This window comes from Colobus angolensis, unplaced genomic scaffold, assembly GCF_000951035.1.
Source record: "Colobus angolensis palliatus isolate OR3802 unplaced genomic scaffold, Cang.pa_1.0 Scaffold59, whole genome shotgun sequence".
Classification (NCBI taxonomy): domain Eukaryota; kingdom Metazoa; phylum Chordata; class Mammalia; order Primates; family Cercopithecidae; genus Colobus; species Colobus angolensis.
This window is the reverse complement of record NW_012119487.1, coordinates 10153257-10170267: the sequence shown is the minus strand read 5'-3', so window position 1 is coordinate 10170267 and position 17011 is coordinate 10153257. Positions and strand designations below refer to the sequence as shown.

At 63.4% G+C, this 17011-nt stretch overlaps 1 protein-coding gene across 1 annotated transcript in view; it reads left to right on the top strand.

Annotated features, from left to right (window-relative positions):
• TSC2 (tuberous sclerosis 2) overlaps positions 1-17011 on the top strand; it is a 48420-nt gene that overhangs the window by 29922 nt on the left and 1487 nt on the right. Inside the window, exons 15-36 of the mRNA XM_011962468.1 lie at positions 572-694; positions 1517-1623; positions 1792-1942; positions 2250-2372; positions 2853-2987; positions 4200-4389; positions 5482-5575; positions 5751-5853; positions 6180-6274; positions 7320-7448; positions 8777-8941; positions 9037-9189; positions 9318-9430; positions 10045-10257; positions 11433-11636; positions 12270-12338; positions 13530-13651; positions 14061-14548; positions 14780-14855; positions 15059-15151; positions 16005-16191; positions 16503-16642. Of these exons, the coding sequence (XP_011817858.1) occupies positions 572-694; positions 1517-1623; positions 1792-1942; positions 2250-2372; positions 2853-2987; positions 4200-4389; positions 5482-5575; positions 5751-5853; positions 6180-6274; positions 7320-7448; positions 8777-8941; positions 9037-9189; positions 9318-9430; positions 10045-10257; positions 11433-11636; positions 12270-12338; positions 13530-13651; positions 14061-14548; positions 14780-14855; positions 15059-15151; positions 16005-16191; positions 16503-16642 (3273 nt within the window). The remainder of the gene's footprint in view (positions 1-571; positions 695-1516; positions 1624-1791; positions 1943-2249; positions 2373-2852; positions 2988-4199; positions 4390-5481; positions 5576-5750; positions 5854-6179; positions 6275-7319; positions 7449-8776; positions 8942-9036; positions 9190-9317; positions 9431-10044; positions 10258-11432; positions 11637-12269; positions 12339-13529; positions 13652-14060; positions 14549-14779; positions 14856-15058; positions 15152-16004; positions 16192-16502; positions 16643-17011) is intronic.

Sequence of the window (17011 nt, the reverse complement as noted above, 5' to 3'; positions counted from 1 at the left end):
TCGATCTCCTGACCTCGATGATCTGCCCACTTCAGCCTCCCAAAGTGCTGGGATTACAGGCTTGAGCCACCGCGCCCAGCCAATCATTTCTTTAAAAGAGTAACAGCGTAAGTTTTGTAAATGCTACCACTCACCTCCTGAGTGGGCTGGATTTCCCCTGGGTCCTGCTGGCCCCGGCCCCAAGGTTGCTGGAGGCACCAGGTGCTCTCACACCTTGCCTCACCGTCAGGGAGGTTTCCTTGGCCTTTCGGGAATGGCTGCCTACACCTGGGATCCCCCCTGCAGCGCACACTCCCCGCCCTATTCTCCCCCTCTGACATGCAGCTGGAGCTTCTCCATTGATGACTCTTCCTCACCTGCTGATCGTTGCCCTGATGAGATGGGCACGAGGTTGGGTTTTACTTTTTGCAGCTGTGGAGCGAGAGCCCTGGTGGTCCTGGGTTTGGGGGTCATGTGTTTTCAAGTGCGCGCTCTCGATAGGCCGTCCTGGCTCCTGCCCCCGGACAAGGTGCTGTCTTAGGGCTGCGTTTTCAGCTCCTGCGCCGTGGTGAGCTGCATCCTCTCTCTGCAGACCAAGCTGTACACCCTGCCTGCGAGCCATGCCACGCGCGTTTATGAGATGCTGGTCAGCCACATTCAGCTCCACTACAAGCACAGCTACACCCTGCCAATCGCCAGCAGCATCCGGCTGCAGGTACGGTGGCCTACGGTGGGCAGCCAGTTCCTGGGGGCCCAGCCAGGCGTCCCCATCTCGGCAGGTGCAGTTCATGGAAGCTGCAGAGACAGCCCCAGGATGGGGCCTCAGCTGACCGTCCCTCCTCTGCACCCACTGTGGCCACAGCCTTCCCAGCCCTGGTGTCCTTCCCGCTGCCTGCAGTCCACGCGTCTGTGGCCTGTCACTCTAAGCCGCATGGTGGCATAGGTTGGGGCAGAGAAAAGGAAGCACGGCGACCTCCGGGGCAGTGCATGGCCCTGACGCTCCTGATGCTGCAGCATCTGTGAAGGACCTGCAGCAGAGGGCTGGGCAGGTGGGCAGCAGGGCGGGGCTGGAGGAACTGCGCTGAGTTTGTCCTGTGGACGTTGGCACCAGGCTGGGCAGAGGTGACTGGGATGGGAGCCCTCCCTCCTCGAGCAGGTGCTCTCTGGGGCCCCCCCTGTGACCTCAGAGTCCTGTTCAGCCTGTGAGTGGAAGAAGTGGCAGGGCTGGAAGCTGAGCTCCGCTTTCTGGCAGTTGAGGGCGTGTGGTGCTGCCAGAGGAGCAAGGCGCCCATGTCCTCCACCCCAGGCGGGCCCAGCTGTGGGGACACCAGGCTCTGTGAGCTCTGAGGCAAGCAGGGAGGGAAGAGGCTGTGGGTGCTGGGCCTCCGGTGTCACCAGGACAGAGCGTGTGTCTGTGTTGGGACGTGGGTGTGTGCACATCAGCAGGTGGCCTTTTCTGAGTGCCGTGTGGCGCCGGACGTGGGTCTGAGCCTCTGCATGAGCCTGGCTCTGGATTTCACTGTGCTCTCCCTGACAGGCCTTTGACTTCCTGTTGCTGCTGCGGGCCGACTCACTGCACCGCCTCGGCCTGCCCAACAAGGATGGGGTCGTGCGGTTCAGCCCCTACTGCGTCTGCGACTACATGTACGCGGGACCTCCCCCACGGCCCATGAGGCTCAGGGCGTCAGAGACACTGGGGCCATGGTGGCAGCTGGTTGCGTGTCTGAGGGACGTCCCGGGGTTGGGAGGAACCGAGTCTGTTCTGTTCCTTCTGTGGGGACTTGGCCTCAGCTGCTTCTCTTGCTTCTGCAGGGAGCCAGAGAGAGGCTCTGAGAAGAAGGCCAGCGGCCCCCTTTCTCCTCCCACAGGGCCACCTGGCCCGGCGCCTGCAGGCCCGGCCGTGCGGCTGGGCTCCCTGCCCTACTCCCTGCTCTTCCGTGTCCTGCTGCAGTGCTTGAAGCAGGTGAGTGGGGCCAGGCAAGGACTATCCGTCCCACGTTGGGCTGGGAGGACAGGGAGCCGCTCCCTGCCTGCTAGGCCTCCCTCCCTGCCTGGCCTGTGGAGGGCAACCGTCCCTCAGAGCTGAGCCTTCCCCCTTCGCTGAGCAGCTGCAGGAACACAGGCCTGTGCTGGGCAGGCTCCCCCTGGCTGAGAACGGGGCTCCGGGGCCCTTGCTGCCGTCCAGCCACAAGCAGAGCCTCAGATGCTCGGCTTCCACTTCTGTCTCCAGGGTCCAGAAGGCCCTGTCCTGACGCCTCCTCTCCTTGCAGGAGTCTGACTGGAAGGTGCTGAAGCTGGTTCTGGGCAGGCTGCCTGAGTCCCTGCGCTACAAAGTACTCATCTTTACCTCCCCTTGCAGTGTGGACCAGCTGTGCTCTGCTCTCTGCTCCATGGTAGCGTCCCGGCCTGGGGTTGGGGTGGGGGACACGGTCGGATTCTTCCCCCAAAGACTGCGAGCCTCTGGGCAGAGCAAGTGAGACCCTCCGGGCTGGGGCTCCATTTCCCTCAGACTCAGCGGCACTCTGAAGCAGACTGTGCCTTTGGCAGGGTGGAGGGACCCCTGCCCCCACTCGCAGCTTTTGGGACCGACGTCAGAGGTTCCCTCGCCAAGAGCATGTCCCTGAGTGTGGACGTCTCTTTTCCTTTTCCTAAGCGGGGCTCCCAGGCTGTTCACATCGCATTCCTGGTGTGTTCCTTGGCAGACACTCCCACCACTCTGAAAGGGAGACCCTTCCTAGGAGGGGGGCAGGAAGGCTTCCCAACCCCTCGGCCCCCTTTCCTGGGCCTGCGTTCCCAGGGCCTCCCTGGCCCCTCTGGCGACCCCATGACCTGGCTGCTGGGGAGGGGGGTTCATGCCTGGATTTGGTCATCAGCTTTCAGGCCCAAAGACACTGGAGCGGCTCCGAGGCGCCCCGGAAGGCTTCTCCAGAACTGACCTGCACCTGGCTGTGGTTCCAGTGCTGACAGCATTAATCTCTTACCATAACTACCTGGACAAAACCAAACAGGTGGGAGGTCACAGCAGGACAGGCCGGCTTGGTGGGGTCTGGGATTCCAGGGCTTGGCCCAGGCAGGCCCCACAGTTTTCTCATAAATGGGTTTCTGCCAGGCCAGGGGTGAGCTGGCTCTGCTTCCCTGGCTGGCTGCCAGGTGCCCAGCGTGGGGGCATCCGATTCCCGCGGTGCTGCTAGCTGTCTCTCAGGCCTGGGAGCCCTCCAGTGTTCCCGTCCACCCCGACAGCGTCTCTGCTCCCTGCGGAGTGCTGCCTGGCTTGTCCCTGCTGTCCCATGGGGCAGGTGGCCATGCCGGAGCTGGGCTGGTTCTGAGGCGCAGGGCGGGCAGGCCAGAGGCCCTGGCTTCTGCCTCCCTCCACACCCACCATCAGGTGCTAGAAACTCACAGACGCACTGTGCCTTCCCCCGCGATCTGCCTCAGGTCCCCCATCCCAGTCGCATTTCTCCACACCTCTCTTTGACATGGCCCTCCGGGATGAGGAGCTGGCATCCTAGAGATTCTGGCTCGCACTCAGGGCCATGCCCGCCAGGAGCTGAGACTCGGCCCATCTGTGCCCCAGGCCTTAGCTCCTGACGGAGGCCCTGTGGGGAGCTGATGTCGGGTTCCTACCCCTCAGGCTCAGCCCCACCGTATTGGGCCACTTCAGCCCCTCTGAGAGGCTCCCCAGGTCCTCACAGGTCTTGCCCCAAAGCATAGCCAGCCTTGCTGGGCTGCAGGTTCTGAGGCCTTACTGGCCCACAGTGTATCCGAGGGCTGAGGCCGGCTTTGGGAAACGGAAGCTGTTCCCGGGACACTGCCTGGCAGGCCATCTGGCCCCAGGCTCTGCCTGAGTGCCGCTCATTTTCTGCTGTCCTCATGGAAGACACTGCCCAGGGTTGGTGTGGGATCTGGCGGCCTCGCCACTTCAGGCAGCGCAGCCCCTTGCAACAGAGCCAGCCTGTTAGGGCCCCAGAAGCAGGGGATGCGATCCCAGCGTGTCTGGGTTCTGTTGGCCTATGGGATGGGGTCGGAATGCAACTGACCGGAGCAGTGTGCTGTGCAGAGTCTGCTCGAGGAGCTCAGCGCTGGCGGCTCTGCCCCATAGGCATTCAGGGACTCCCTAAGCCTTGGCCCTTCTCCCGGTGGAGCACTCGAGGTTGGTGAGAGGGAGGCGAGGCTGCCTCTGCTGTGGGCGGGTGGGGCTTGAGGCGCCCTGTCTCCTGTAGCGCGAGATGGTCTACTGCCTGGAGCAGGGCCTCATCCACCGCTGTGCCAGCCAGTGCGTCGTAGCCTTGTCCATCTGCAGCGTGGAGATGCCTGACATCATGATCAAGGCGCTGCCTGTCCTGGTGGTGAAGCTCACGCACATCTCGGCCACAGCCAGCATGGCCGTCCCACTGCTGGAGTTCCTGTCCAGTGAGTCCCCGCCCCGCCTGCACACGTGCCCTTGAGGTTCGGGCTGTGCCCTGTCTGAAATACCCTGTGCGGGCTTCTCTGATGCCCTCTCAGGACTCCTTGGGGAACCTGAGTGTCTCACCTGCTGTTGCCTCAGGGCCTGGGTGTCTCTGCCTGGCTGCCGTGAGTGCTCTCCCTCCTGGCCTTGAGGGGCGGCTCCTCTCCCCATCTAGTGTCCATGTGAACGCCCCTCCTTGAAGAAGCCTCTTCCCCCTGAGCCTTGGCCCTGCCCTGGTTCTGGGCCTCCTCTCTGTCCATCAGAGCACACATTGCTTCATGGGAGCTTCGTTCGCTTCCCCCAGCCTGACTTCAGGAGCTCAGGTGCCTGCCCCTTCCGCTCAACTGCCTAGTGCGCGTCTGGGCGGGCGCTCAATGTTTTCATGGCAGAAGGGCACTGCTGGGCCAGCACTTGGTGTAGAGGCTGGAGAGAAGACTGTCTACTTTGTGGGCCACATACGGGTCCTGTCAGTCTTTGTTTTGTTTATAATCCTTTAGAAGCATAGAAGCCTGGCCGGGCGTGGTGGCTCATGCCTGTAATCCCAGCACTTTGGGAGGCTGAGATGGGTGGATCACCTGAGGTCAGGAAATCGAGACCAGCCTGGCCAACCTGGCAGAAGCCCATGTCTACTAAAAATACAAAAATTAGCTGGGCATGGTGGCGGGTGCCTTTAGTCCTAGCTACTCAGGAGGCTGAGGCAGGAGAATCTCACGAACCTGGGAGGCGGAGCTTGCAGTGAGTGGAGATCACACCCCTGCACTCCAGCCTGGGCGACAGAGCAAGATTCCGTCTCAAAAAAAAAAAAAAAAAGGTGTGGAAGGCTTTCCTCACAGGTTACACAAATGGCAGGCCACAGCTGGAATTGGCCTGGGAGCCGTGGTTGGCTGGCCATGGGATGGACAGCTGAGGCCAGGGTCGGGAAAGCCACGTCCGTGTGACTGTGGCCTTCCCTCCTCTGTAGCACCCCATTGCTGTCGTGGGCAGAGCAGCCTGTTGGCCTTTAGAGGTGCTGCATGGGACCCTGGCTCCCCTGACCACTGTCTTTGTTACTGCAGCTCTGGCCAGGCTGCCGCAGCTCTACAGGAACTTTGCCGCGGAGCAGTATGCCAGTGTGTTCGCCATCTCGCTGCCGTACACCAACCCCTCCAAGTGAGTGGCCGCCCCAGGTCCTGTGCCTCCCAGCCGCGGCCCTGACCAGGCCTTGCAGCAGAAAGCCCTGGCAGTCTTAGTGCCCAAGGCCTGAGCGCCTCTGCTTTTTGCACTTCATGCCCTGGGGACGTTTCCCTGGTGCCAGGATGGAGTGCCAGCCCCCTTCTCATTTCAGGTTTAATCAGTACATCGTGTGTCTGGCCCATCACGTGATAGCCATGTGGTTTATCAGGTGCCGCCTGCCCTTCCGGAAGGATTTTGTCCCTTTCATCACTAAGGTAGCCCAGGGCTGGCAAAGGCTGTGTCCCTTGATAGGCCAGGGCTTGCTTTGCCCTTGGCTGTCCATGGCTAGGGCAGAGTGATGACGGGCAGGCAGAGGGCAGTGGGAGGGTGTTTGGGGCTGTGCCTATGGCGCTGGGGGCTCTGCTGGGCAGCCTGCAGGGGTTTGATGCGTGGTGGGCATGGAGGGGTGGGCGCTGGTGCTGCTGCCTTGCCCTTAGCGAGCAGCTTGTCCCCGGCCAGGGGGCACCCGGCAGGCCTGTTGAGAGCCAGGCCTCCACCCCCCCATTGCCACCCTCACTGTCCTGCCTGCTCACTCTGCCAGGGCCTGCGGTCCAATGTCCTCTTGTCTTTTGATGACACCCCCGAGAAGGACAGCTTCAGGGCCCGGAGTACTAGTCTCAACGAGAGGCCCAAGAGGTACGGCCTGCAGGGCTGTGTCTGGCATTGGTGTGGGTGGGGAAGGACGTGGGGCTGTGGCCTGGCTGACGGTGCCTCCAGGTCAGTGAGTGGAAATGGGTCTGTGGCTGGGGGCCAAGGTGCCCTGGAGTATGTGAGGCAGGGCAGGACCTGCAAGGGCCACTAACACCCCTCAGCGCCTCACCAGGTTGGCCATGGTGGCCTGCAGCACGGTAGCACCATGGCCTGGGTCCTGGCCGCTTGTGCCACACGCACCTACTTGTGGAGTTGGGGAATAGGGTGCAAGCTGTAGGCGCCTGAGCCCCTTGAAGGAGCCCGGCCTTGTCTGGGGCTGCCCCCTCCTCTGCAGCCCCCAGCCTGCCGCCAGCCAGGGACTCTGCTTCACCATCACTGCCGCCTTGCCAGACCGCAAAGAGCTGAGCTGGCCTCTGTGTTCTTGTTTGCATTTCATTTGAACGGCTTTCTCCTCCCATCCCCCACCTTCCTGCCCAAGCTATTTTGGCTTTCCCTAGATGGGAATACGGCATTTTCCAGCGTGACCTCAACTCGGAAGCTGTTCTCTGCAGCCCCTGGGGCTCGGGGTCAAGCTCGGCCATTACAGCCAGAGACTCCTTTCTGGGGTCTTGGTTTCTTTTCCTAGTGACCTTCAGGGCCTGGCCACTGAGGCCTCAGTGCCTCCTTGGTCAGAGCTGGGCAGTGTCTGCCTTCCGCGGGTGGTGGGGTCGCCTGGCCAGCACAGCCTGGAATCTGCCGTGGGAGTGGCCCACACACGTTTAATTTGCACTGATGTTTGTTTTGGTGTCATGCGTGAAGCCTTACTTTTTCTCAGTCATGTTTACCAGATGTATTATCATGCATTTTTGTTTTCTGTCTCTTCCCCGCTAACTGCCCTTTGGCATGGCTCTTTTGCTCATCTCACCCGCGGGATCTCTCCATCCTGACCCTGTGGCCTGGGACCTTTCCTCCTCACCCCTCCACTGGCTTGTTCTCCCCCTCCCGGGAGCTGGGCTCTCTGGGGCGTTGGGGCTCCTTCCTCACCCGATAGTCTGAGGATAGCCAGACCCCCCAAACAAGGCTTGAATAACTCTCCACCCGTGAAAGAATTCAAGGAGAGCTCTGCAGCCGAGGCCTTCCGGTGCCGCAGCATCAGTGTGTCTGAACATGTGGTCCGCAGGTAGCGGGACTGTGTCGGGTGGGGGGCACGGACCTTGGAGCTTGGCCCCGTGAGCACCTGGGTGGCAGTGCATGGGGCTGCTTGCATGACCTCGTCGTCTGCCCGTGTCCTCCCTGGCCAGCCCAGGGGGAGCTGGTGACGAGGGGTGGAAGGGTTGCATTCTGTCCCCAGGCCCCGTATGAGCACGGGCTGGCTGCACGCATTCCCAGGCCCCTTTGGGGTGCTGCTCCGAGAGAGCCAGGCGTGCTGGGCAGCGGCCCCCACAGGCTGTCCCCAAGGGCCGCAATGCTGGTTGGGGGAGACACCACTCCTGGTTTTGGCCTTTTCGTATTCTCTAGAACGGACGTTTTTCCTTGGGCTCTCTTCTCAGCAGGGTTTATTTTTTGTTGTAGCTGAAAGGGAATAAGGGGCATTTGGGGAGGGTGCTGGGGTGGGGCCAGCCTGGGAGGGCCTGGGTGGGGGCTAGGATCCTCCAGGGCGTGGGCCTGGGCCCCAGGCCACAGCTTCAGTCAGTTCTCCCTGCGGTGTCTGCGTGCACATATGGGCTCTCGGGCTCTCAGCTGTCACCTGCCTGTGGGTCATTGCTGCTGGCGCTGGCAGAGGGGATATCTGTCTCCTCCTGGAAGACCGTTGCAGTCCAAGGGGTCCCACAGCCCTGAGTCCATCCACCTCCTTGCCTCAGGCCGGCCTCTGCTGTGCGGGACTTGGCCAGGGGTTGGGGTGGTAGGGGTGCTCGGTGAAGCTTAAAGCTGTTTTCTAGCACATTCTGTATCATGAGCAAAATATTGCCTAGGGGCTATGAAATTTGTATCAGAATGAACCCCACGTAAGGCTCTTCCCTGTCACTTATGTGTGACTGGTCGCTGGGTATGGAGCTCAGGCAGCCGCTTGCCTGCCTGAGAGTGAGGGTGAAAGGCCACGCGGGGATCCCAGACCTCTGTATGCTCGCCAGAGGCAGCCTGTGGGCAGAATGCAATGTGGGCCTATCTGCGTGGCCTCCGCCTCTCTGCATGACTACACTGTTTCGCCACGAGGCCGTAACTTAGTGCTCCCGTGGGCTTTGGTGAGGGGGATGTCCGTCTCTCTAGCCTCCTGAGTCTGCTCTGACCAATGGGCCTGGTCTTCCCCACCCAGCGTCTCCCCGTTCTCTGGGATGATGTGGTCCACGTGATTCTCAAGCCAAGGCTCGCTGGGCCGCCCACGCCCTGCTGGGTTCTTTCTGAGCGAGGTCCTCGGCCGTGCATGCATTGAGCTTTGATCCCTTGGTGATAGGTGGCTCGGCCCGCCCTGCCTGGCACCCTGACCCCGGTTGCGGCCTCTCCCTCCAGCAGGATACAGACGTCCCTCACCAGTGCCAGCCTGGGGTCTGCAGACGAGAACTCCATGGCCCAGGCTGACGATAGCCTGAAAAACCTCCACCTGGAGCTCACGGAAACCTGTCTGGACATGATGGCTCGATACGTCTTCTCCAACTTCACAGCGGTCCCGAAGAGGTCCAGGCGGCACTCCAGGGCTGGGCAGGCCTTCAGGAGCCGAGGCATCCGGGAGCTCCACGGGCGAGCTGGGTTTTGCGCTCCCTGTCTTCTAGGTCTCCTGTGGGCGAGTTCCTCCTGGCGGGTGGCAGGACCAAAACCTGGCTGGTCGGGAACAAGCTTGTCACCGTGACGACGAGTGTGGGAACCGGGACCCGGTCGTTACTAGGCCTGGACTCGGGGGAGCTACAGGCCGGCCCGGAGTCGAGGTGACTGCACCTTCTTTCTCTCCATGCTTGCCGGCCTCGACACTGGCTGTCCCAAGCCCATGCCCACCAGGCACCCTCATGCCAGCCTGGAGACTGAGTCCACCCTGTGCGTGGCATTCTCTTCTCAGCTCCAGCCCTGGCATGAATGTGAGACAGACGAAGGAGGCGCCGGCCAAGCTGGAGTCCCAGGCTGGGCAGCAGGTGTCCCGCGGGGCCCGGGACCGGGTCCGTTCTATGTCAGGTGAGCCTTGGCCCCAGCCACTCCCACACAGGCCCCAGGGCTCCCTCAGTTGCTGCTGCTGGTCCCAGTGTTCAGGAAGGCCCCTTGAGCCCAGGGGTTGGGTGGCTGGCTTCAGGCCTGGCCCACGTCCTGACGTGGGGGTGAGGCCTCCACAGCTGGCCCGCAGCCGTGGAGCGGTGGAGTGCGGCCCGCTTGCCGCGCAGGGGCCTGTTCTGGGAGCTGATGGCCGTGGAGCGGTGGAGTGCGGCCCGCTTGCCGCGCAGGGGCCTGTTCTGGGAGCTGATGGCCGTGGAGCGGTGGAGTGCGGCCCGCTTGCCGCAGAGGGGCCTGTTCTGGGAGCTCATGTTTCCCGTGGCTCTTAAGCCCGGCTCAGTCCTGGAGCCCCCTCTGCTCCAGTGAGCCATGGTCTGACTGTAGGACAGGTTCTGGGTCCCTCCCTGTGGCCCTGGGTCCACTGAGGCCAGTGCTGTGGTGGGCTGTGCTTTGAGGGCAGAGCTGCCACCCTCTCTGGCTCCCTGTGGCACTAGCCTGCCAGGCCCGGGGGGAGTATTCAGCTTTAGGCCGGTGGTTTTGCATCAGGTAAGTAGCGGCCACCGGTCCTCCGCCCTCTTCAGGGGGCCATGGTCTTCGAGTTGGCGCCCTGGATGTGCCAGCCTCCCAGTTCCCGGGCAGTGCCACTTCTCCAGGACCACAGACTGCACCAGCCGCGAAGCCTGAGAAAGCCTCAGCCGGCACCCGGCTTCCTATGCAGGAGAAGACGAACCTGGCAGCCTACGTGCCCCTGCTGACCCAGGGCTGGGCGGAGATCCTGGTCCGGAGGCCCACAGGTACTGGGCGGGGCTGGCCTGGGCCCCGTCCCTCTGCCAGTCACCCACAGAGCTGTGGACACACAGGGGTGATTGCAGACTTGGCCCTCTTGGGGTATTTGGAGGTAACTTCCCCCCCCACCCTGAGACAGAGTCTCGCTCTGTCGCCCAGGCTGGAGTGCAGTGGCGCGATCTCGGCTCACTGCAACCTCCGCCTCCCAGGTTCACGCCATTCTCCTGCCTCCGCCTCCCGAGTAGCTGGGACTACAGGTGCCCACCACCACGCCTGGCCAATTTTCTTGTATTTCTAGTAGAGACGGGGTTTCACCGTGTTAGCCAGGATGGTCTTGATCCCCTGACCTCGTGATCCGCCTGCCTCGGCCTCCCACAGTGCTGGGATTACAGGCGTGAGCCACCGCCCCGGCCATTTGGGGGTACTTTTAAGTCTCCAGAGGTGAGCTGTGAGGGGCGATCCAGGTGGCCGAGGTGGGCAGGGGCCTGTAGTGAACCAAGTGGCTTCCGCGGCAGACGGTTGCCCTCCCCGCCTGGAGGCTGGAAGTCTGAGATCCAGGTGCTCCTTGGCAGGAGGCGCTTCTCAGAGGCCTCAGTCCTTGGCACGCAGGCAGCTTCTTCCCTGTGTCCTCACAGGGTCTTTCCTGGGTGTCTACGTGTTAATCTTCTCAGGAGGAAACCAGTCGTGGCTTGGGGTCCACTCTGGTGCCTTGTTAGCCTTAATTACCTTTCTGAAACCCGGTCTCCAGAGACAGTCCTGTTCTGAGTTCCTGGGGTTGGGATTAAAGCACATCAACATGGGGGTCACAGCTCAGCCTCTTCCCAGGGGCAGAGGGAGGCCTTTGCAGAGGCCCAGAGCTCAGGGGCGCCTGGGTGTGGCTGAGGGGGTGCGAGGAGCGGGGTTCCAGCCCTCGTGGAGGCCTTGGGTCCGGACTGTGAGGCTGTGGGCTGGAGGCTGCCGCTCAGAGGTGCCTCCCCAGGCTTGGCTGAGCCTGGCCTCGGGGCAGGAGCTGATGGGGACAGCAGGGTGGTGGCCGCCAGTGCTGGCTCTGACGTTGTGGTCCTGAGGATCGTGGGAGGGAGCATCAGGGCAAAACCAGGGCCCAGCCGGGAGGCCCCCTGGGGGCCAGGGATGGGCATGGGGCAGCGCTGGCCTCAGGCCAAAGGTGCTGCCGCCTCTGCAGGGAACACCAGCTGGCTGATGAGCCTGGAGAATCCGCTCAGCCCTTTCTCCTCGGACATCAACAACATGCCCCTGCAGGAGCTGTCCAACGCCCTCATGGCAGCTGAGCGCTTCAAGGAGCACCGGGACACAGCCCTGTACAAGTCGCTGTCGGTGCCAGCGGCCAGCACGGCCAAACCCCCTCCTCTGCCTCGCTCCAACACAGGTGAGTGGCATGGCGGGCCTTAGCATGGGCTCTGCTCCCACTGGCCTGGTGCTCCTGGTGACGGCAGCGTGGCTCCCCTCCGCTGAGGGCACCTACACGGCTGGGAGTGCTCCCTGGCCCGCCTCAGCACAATCATCCTCCGACGTCTAGGAGAAGGCTGGCCTATGGGAGGTGCCTGCCCTGCTCAGGAAACTGCAGCTGGCAGTGTCAGAAGCAGTAGGGGCCCTGTGGAGCCTTTGCCCAGCACCCTCCATGGGGAGTCCAGCAGTGCCAGCTCCAGGAGGCTCCGCGGCAGCCTCCCTCCCTGCCTGGGCCCGGGTTTGGACACCCAGGCCCGCCTGCACACTCTCGGCCCCCACCCCACTCGGCACCGTGCTTCTCGCCAGACCCTCTGGCCCTTCTCTGTGGCTGCAGATGGCACTTAGCAGCCTAGGATGTCGACTCACGGGAGGAGGGAGGCCCAGCCCTCCTCAGGTCCGCCCGAGCAGCTTCCAGCTCAGGGCCCTGTGCACACCCCTGCCGGCCGCTGGCCCTGCCCTCTCTCCTCTGCAGGCACGGGGCCTGTGCTCTCTGCTCGACCTGTGTGTAGCCCCTCCTCCTGCTGACGTGGCCGCGCACGGGCTTCCCTTGCAGTGGCCTCTTTCTCCTCCCTGTACCAGTCCAGCTGCCAAGGACAGCTGCACAGGAGCGTTTCCTGGGCAGGTATTGGCGCGCCTCTCGAAGGGAAGCGGTTCGCTGCAGAGCGCCACTCTGCCTCATAGATGCTGTGCTCGTCGCCTCATCCGTCCACCCCCGTGGTCCGTCTGACCTCCATTGCCCTGGGGAGCAGGTCCCGACTCGCATGAGGACGTCTGTGCAGAACGCCTTGGCTTAGCCAGCGGGATCCCCTTGACTTGGTCCCTTTGTGGCTGAGCCCTGTCTCTGCGCTGTGCAAGCACGCCCTGCTTCAGGCCCGAGGGGTGGGGGTGGCCTCAGTCTCCATGGTGACATCAACTGAGCTGCAGACTCTGAATGGTGCCAGCTCTTTAGGGGGAAGCCCGCCCCGGGCCTCTGCCGAGCTGGCCTTGCCCTGGCCTCTGGAACCCACAGATAGGGCTGCGTGTGCCTCGCGTCCCAGGTTGATCAAGGGCCCTGCAGACTGAGCTCTGCCTGTTGCCCCCAGGCCCTGGCAGGGAGTGCTGTGACCTGCATGGTGCTCCCCTGCCAGGTCTCCACGTGTGGACAGGAGCAAGTTCAGAAGGGCTGCGTGGGACGGCCCTGGGGCGGGTGACTGTGTGTGCAGGGCTGTGTGGGCTGCCAGGGGCTGTGTTGGTCCACTCTGTTGCTGCTGCTTCTCCCTTTCCCCCTGCCCTGACGCTGGCACAGGAAATACTGCTTTGGGACCTCACACCCTCTCTCCTTAGCGTCCCCAGCTGTTGGTCTGGCTTGGAGTTGGAGGGTGAGCCTCTGCTCTTGGGAGCGGGCTCCCAAGTCTGTCTGTAAATAGGGAATAGGGACTTCCCCCACGTCACGGAGTCCCTGCCTCTCCTCGGTTATGGAGGGCTGGTTTCAGGTGCCCCCTCTTCTAGAGCTGAGGCCCGTCTTGGGCCGAGAGTGTCTTGCCCCTGCCTACCTGGAGGCACAGGGGTGGCTGCTGGTGGACTCTAGGGTGGGCAGAGCCAGTTGCCTGCCCAACCCCCAGGAGCTCATGCAGGAGATGTCTGTGTCAGGGTTACGCCCAGGCCCTCCCAGTGTCTTCCCTGCCCGCTCGGTGGACGGCAGCAGTAAGCAGAGCCCTGGGGAGGCTCGCAGGGCTGCTGTCCCTCTGGTCAGAAGGCTGGTTCTCGGAGCCTTCTGTGAGCGCCAGGGCCTGGCCCAGCCCCACACCCAGCGGCCCCGTCTGTGTCCTCCCAGACTCCGCCGTGGTCATGGAGGAGGGAAGTCCTGGCGAGGTTCCTGTGCCAGTGGAGCCCCCAGGATTGGAGGACTTTGAGGCAGCGCTAGGCGTGGACAGCCGCACAGACGCCTACAGCAGGGTGAGTGTGGCTCAGAGCCTAGACCCTCCTGAGCTCGGGGGTCTCCTCGTGGGAGGCAGGGCTCTGCGCGGGTGTGCCTGCACCTGGGGAACTGGCTCTGTGAACTTGGGCGAGATGTTCTTCCACGTCCTTTGTGCACAGACGGTCTGCACTTCCCAGCCGTCCACCTGGGCTGGCCCCTGGCTGCTGGGCAGCCTGCGGTCTCGGGATGCTGATACCTCGGCTCGCGCAGTGTGGGGCACAGCTGGTGGTGGTGCTGCTGCTTCCCGGGTGGGGACCATAGCCTGGTGCTTGGGCTGCTCTGTGGCCCTGGGACAGAGGACAGATAGGGCCTCACCACCTCCAGGGCAACCCCAGGTAGGCTCGAGGTGCCTCCTGACGGGGTTCTCTTTGGGATGGTCCTTTCTAGTCGTCCTCAACCTCCAGCCAGGAGGAGAAGTCATTCCATGCAGAGGAGCTGGTTGCCGGGGGAATCCCCATTGAGCGAGCCGTCTCCTCGGAGGGTGGCCGGCCCTCTGTGGACCTCTCCTTCCAGCCCTCGCAGCCCCTGAGCAAGTCCAGCTCCTCTCCCGAGCTGCAGAGCCTGCAGGACATCCTCGGGGAGCCGGGGGACAAGGCCGACGTGGGCCGGCTGAGCCCTGAGGTTAAGGCCCGTTCACAGTCAGGGATCCTGGACGGGGAAAGTGCTGCCTGGCCAGCCTCGGGCGAAGACAGTCGGGGCCAGCCCGAGGGTCCCTTGCCTTCCAGCTCCCCCCGCTCGCCCGGTGGCCTCCGGCCCCGCGGTTACACCATCTCCGACTCGGCCCCATCACGCAGGGGCAGGAGGGTAGACAGGGATGCCTTTAAGAGCAGAGCCACAGCCTCCAATGCAGAGAAAGTGCCGGGCATCAACCCCAGGTAGGCCTTTTGCTTCCGGGTGGGCTCCTGACACCCGTCCTGCGGGAACCTGGTGCCTCAGTTGCCCCAGGCCGAGCAGGCTGGGGAGGGTCCTCGTCTGTGCCCTAGGGCTGGCTGGAGCCCCTGGGAAGGCAGCGGAGTGGGAGATGGCCAGGTTCTGTGTTCCTCCCTGGGCTGTGGCTGCCCTGGCCAGGCCCTCACCTGGGTGCCCACTGTCTCCTCCCTGTGCAGTTTCGTGTTCCTGCAGCTCTACCATTCGCCTTTCTTTGGCGACGAGTCAAACAAGCCAATCCTGCTGCCCAATGAGGTAGGCGTGGCCTCCCTCTCCTGCAGTCTGCTGGAGCGTGTGGCTCTGGGGAATGGTGGGGGGCCCGACTCTGTTGCTCAGAGCTCCGGCTTACAGAGGGCTCTAGCCTCGGCTCCCTGTGGCAGCCTGCTGTGACCAGCCTGGGTGGGGTGGCTTCCCATGGACAGGTATCTGGGGCTCAGGCAGGGCTCTGTGTGTCCCAGTCACAGTCCTTTGAGCGGTCGGTGCAGCTCCTCGACCAGATCCCATCATATGACACCCACAAGATCGCCGTCCTGTATGTGGGAGAAGGCCAGGTGAGGCTGCAGGGCCAACCTAGGTGCCTGGACAGGGCCCGCTGGGTCTCAGCCTGCAGCGGGTGGGAGTCTGGGCCCCCTACGCCCCGCGGAGCTCAACACTGCTGGGTCCCCTAGAGCATGAAGTGCTCATTGAGCTCTGTGCCACGTGCTGCTCTGAGTGCTGGGGACCCAGGCGCGAGTGACAGGTCAGCATGTGAGCACCCGGCACGCCAAGGAGTCGGAAGGACTGGGCGGGTGGCTCCGGTCGCGGGGCTGGGGAGGGTGCTCTTGGTCAGTGAGCTGACAGCTGCGTGGTGAGGGAGAGGGCAGGGGGAGCCTGCATAAGGGGTGGGGGCACCCCGCACAGCAGCAGCAGGTGCAGAGGCCAGGGGCACCCTGCCCAGCCGGAGCATCTGTGCTGGGCGAGCACGGGAGCCGACAGGGTAGGCAGCCTCAGTGCCCGAGAGGCTGCACCTTCATCCCGAGGGAAAGGGCAGGGCCTGGGCTGCTTCTGACTCAGCTGAGTCTCAGTGAGTCCCTCCTGCTGTGTGGCTCGTGGAGGTGGGTGGTGACGGTCTCTGTGGGAGCACGGTAGGCCCCTGGGGGCAGGCTGCTGAGAAGCCAGGGCCCCGGCTGTGCTTTGAGGGTGGAGCTCCCCGATTTTGCTGGCCAGGCGTACACGGGGCTGAGGGAAGAGAGGGAGTCAAGGATGACACCTGGTGTCTGGCCTGGGTGGCTGCTGGAATGGATGGTCCTGTCTGCCTCAGGGATCAGAGTGGGGCTCCCGGCAGAGCCCACTGGGCACCCCCACCCTCTGCGGGGCGGGGCCTGGCCCGGGAGTGATGCCACCTTGCCTCTCCTCTCCCCACAGAGCAACAGTGAGCTCGCCATCCTGTCCAACGAGCATGGCTCCTACAGGTACACGGAGTTCCTGACGGGCTTGGGCCGGCTCATCGAGCTCAAGGACTGCCAGCCAGACAAGGTGTACCTGGGAGGCCTGGACGTGTGTGGTGAGGACGGCCAGTTCACCTACTGCTGGCACGACGACATCATGCAAGGTGTGGCCTGGCCCCCACCCACTCCTGCTGCCCCACGCCTCGGGGCACGGCCCCGGCATCCCCCCCCCTCCAGCTCTCCACGCTTCAGGGTCCGAGCTCAGCAGCATGGGCATGGAGGCAGTGATGGGGCTGGTGGCTTTGCTTCCCAAAGCCCTGTCCCTGGGGAAGAGCCGAGGGCCTCTGGCTAGGCACCAGAGGACGTGGCCCCCGCAGGCCCCCAGGACCCCTGGAGGAATCAGGAGGTGCCCGGTGCGAGGCACAAAGGGCCTCAGCACTGGCCCCCAAACCCATCCGGCTCTGCTCACCTGCAGCCGTCTTCCACATCGCCACCCTGATGCCCACCAAGGACGTGGACAAGCATCGCTGCGACAAGAAGCGCCACCTGGGCAATGATTTCGTGTCCATTGTCTATAATGACTCTGGCGAGGACTTCAAGCTCGGCACCATCAAGGTGAGTGAGGGGCTGTCAGTGGGGCTGGGTCCCAGGCAGGTGTGCACTACTGTGTCCCGGGTTGGTGGGGGGTCCTCCCTGGGCTTCGGTCATGAGGAGCATGAGGAGAGGCCGCAGTGCTCAGGGCCCCATGGGCACGAGCTTCAAGCCCTGAGCCTGAGTTGCATCATCTGTGCCATGGAGACTGTGGCCCCTGCTGCTGGGGTTTTGTCAGGAGTAACTGGCAAGTGCAGACTGGGCGTGCTGGGTGGGCACAGTATAGTTGGTGCTTCCTGTCTGCCCGGCGCGGCCCTTGGGCCCCCAGTCTCCCCAGTGGCAGCTGTCAGGCCACTCGCTTGGTTACCGCCACGCACCACTAGGCAGCAACCA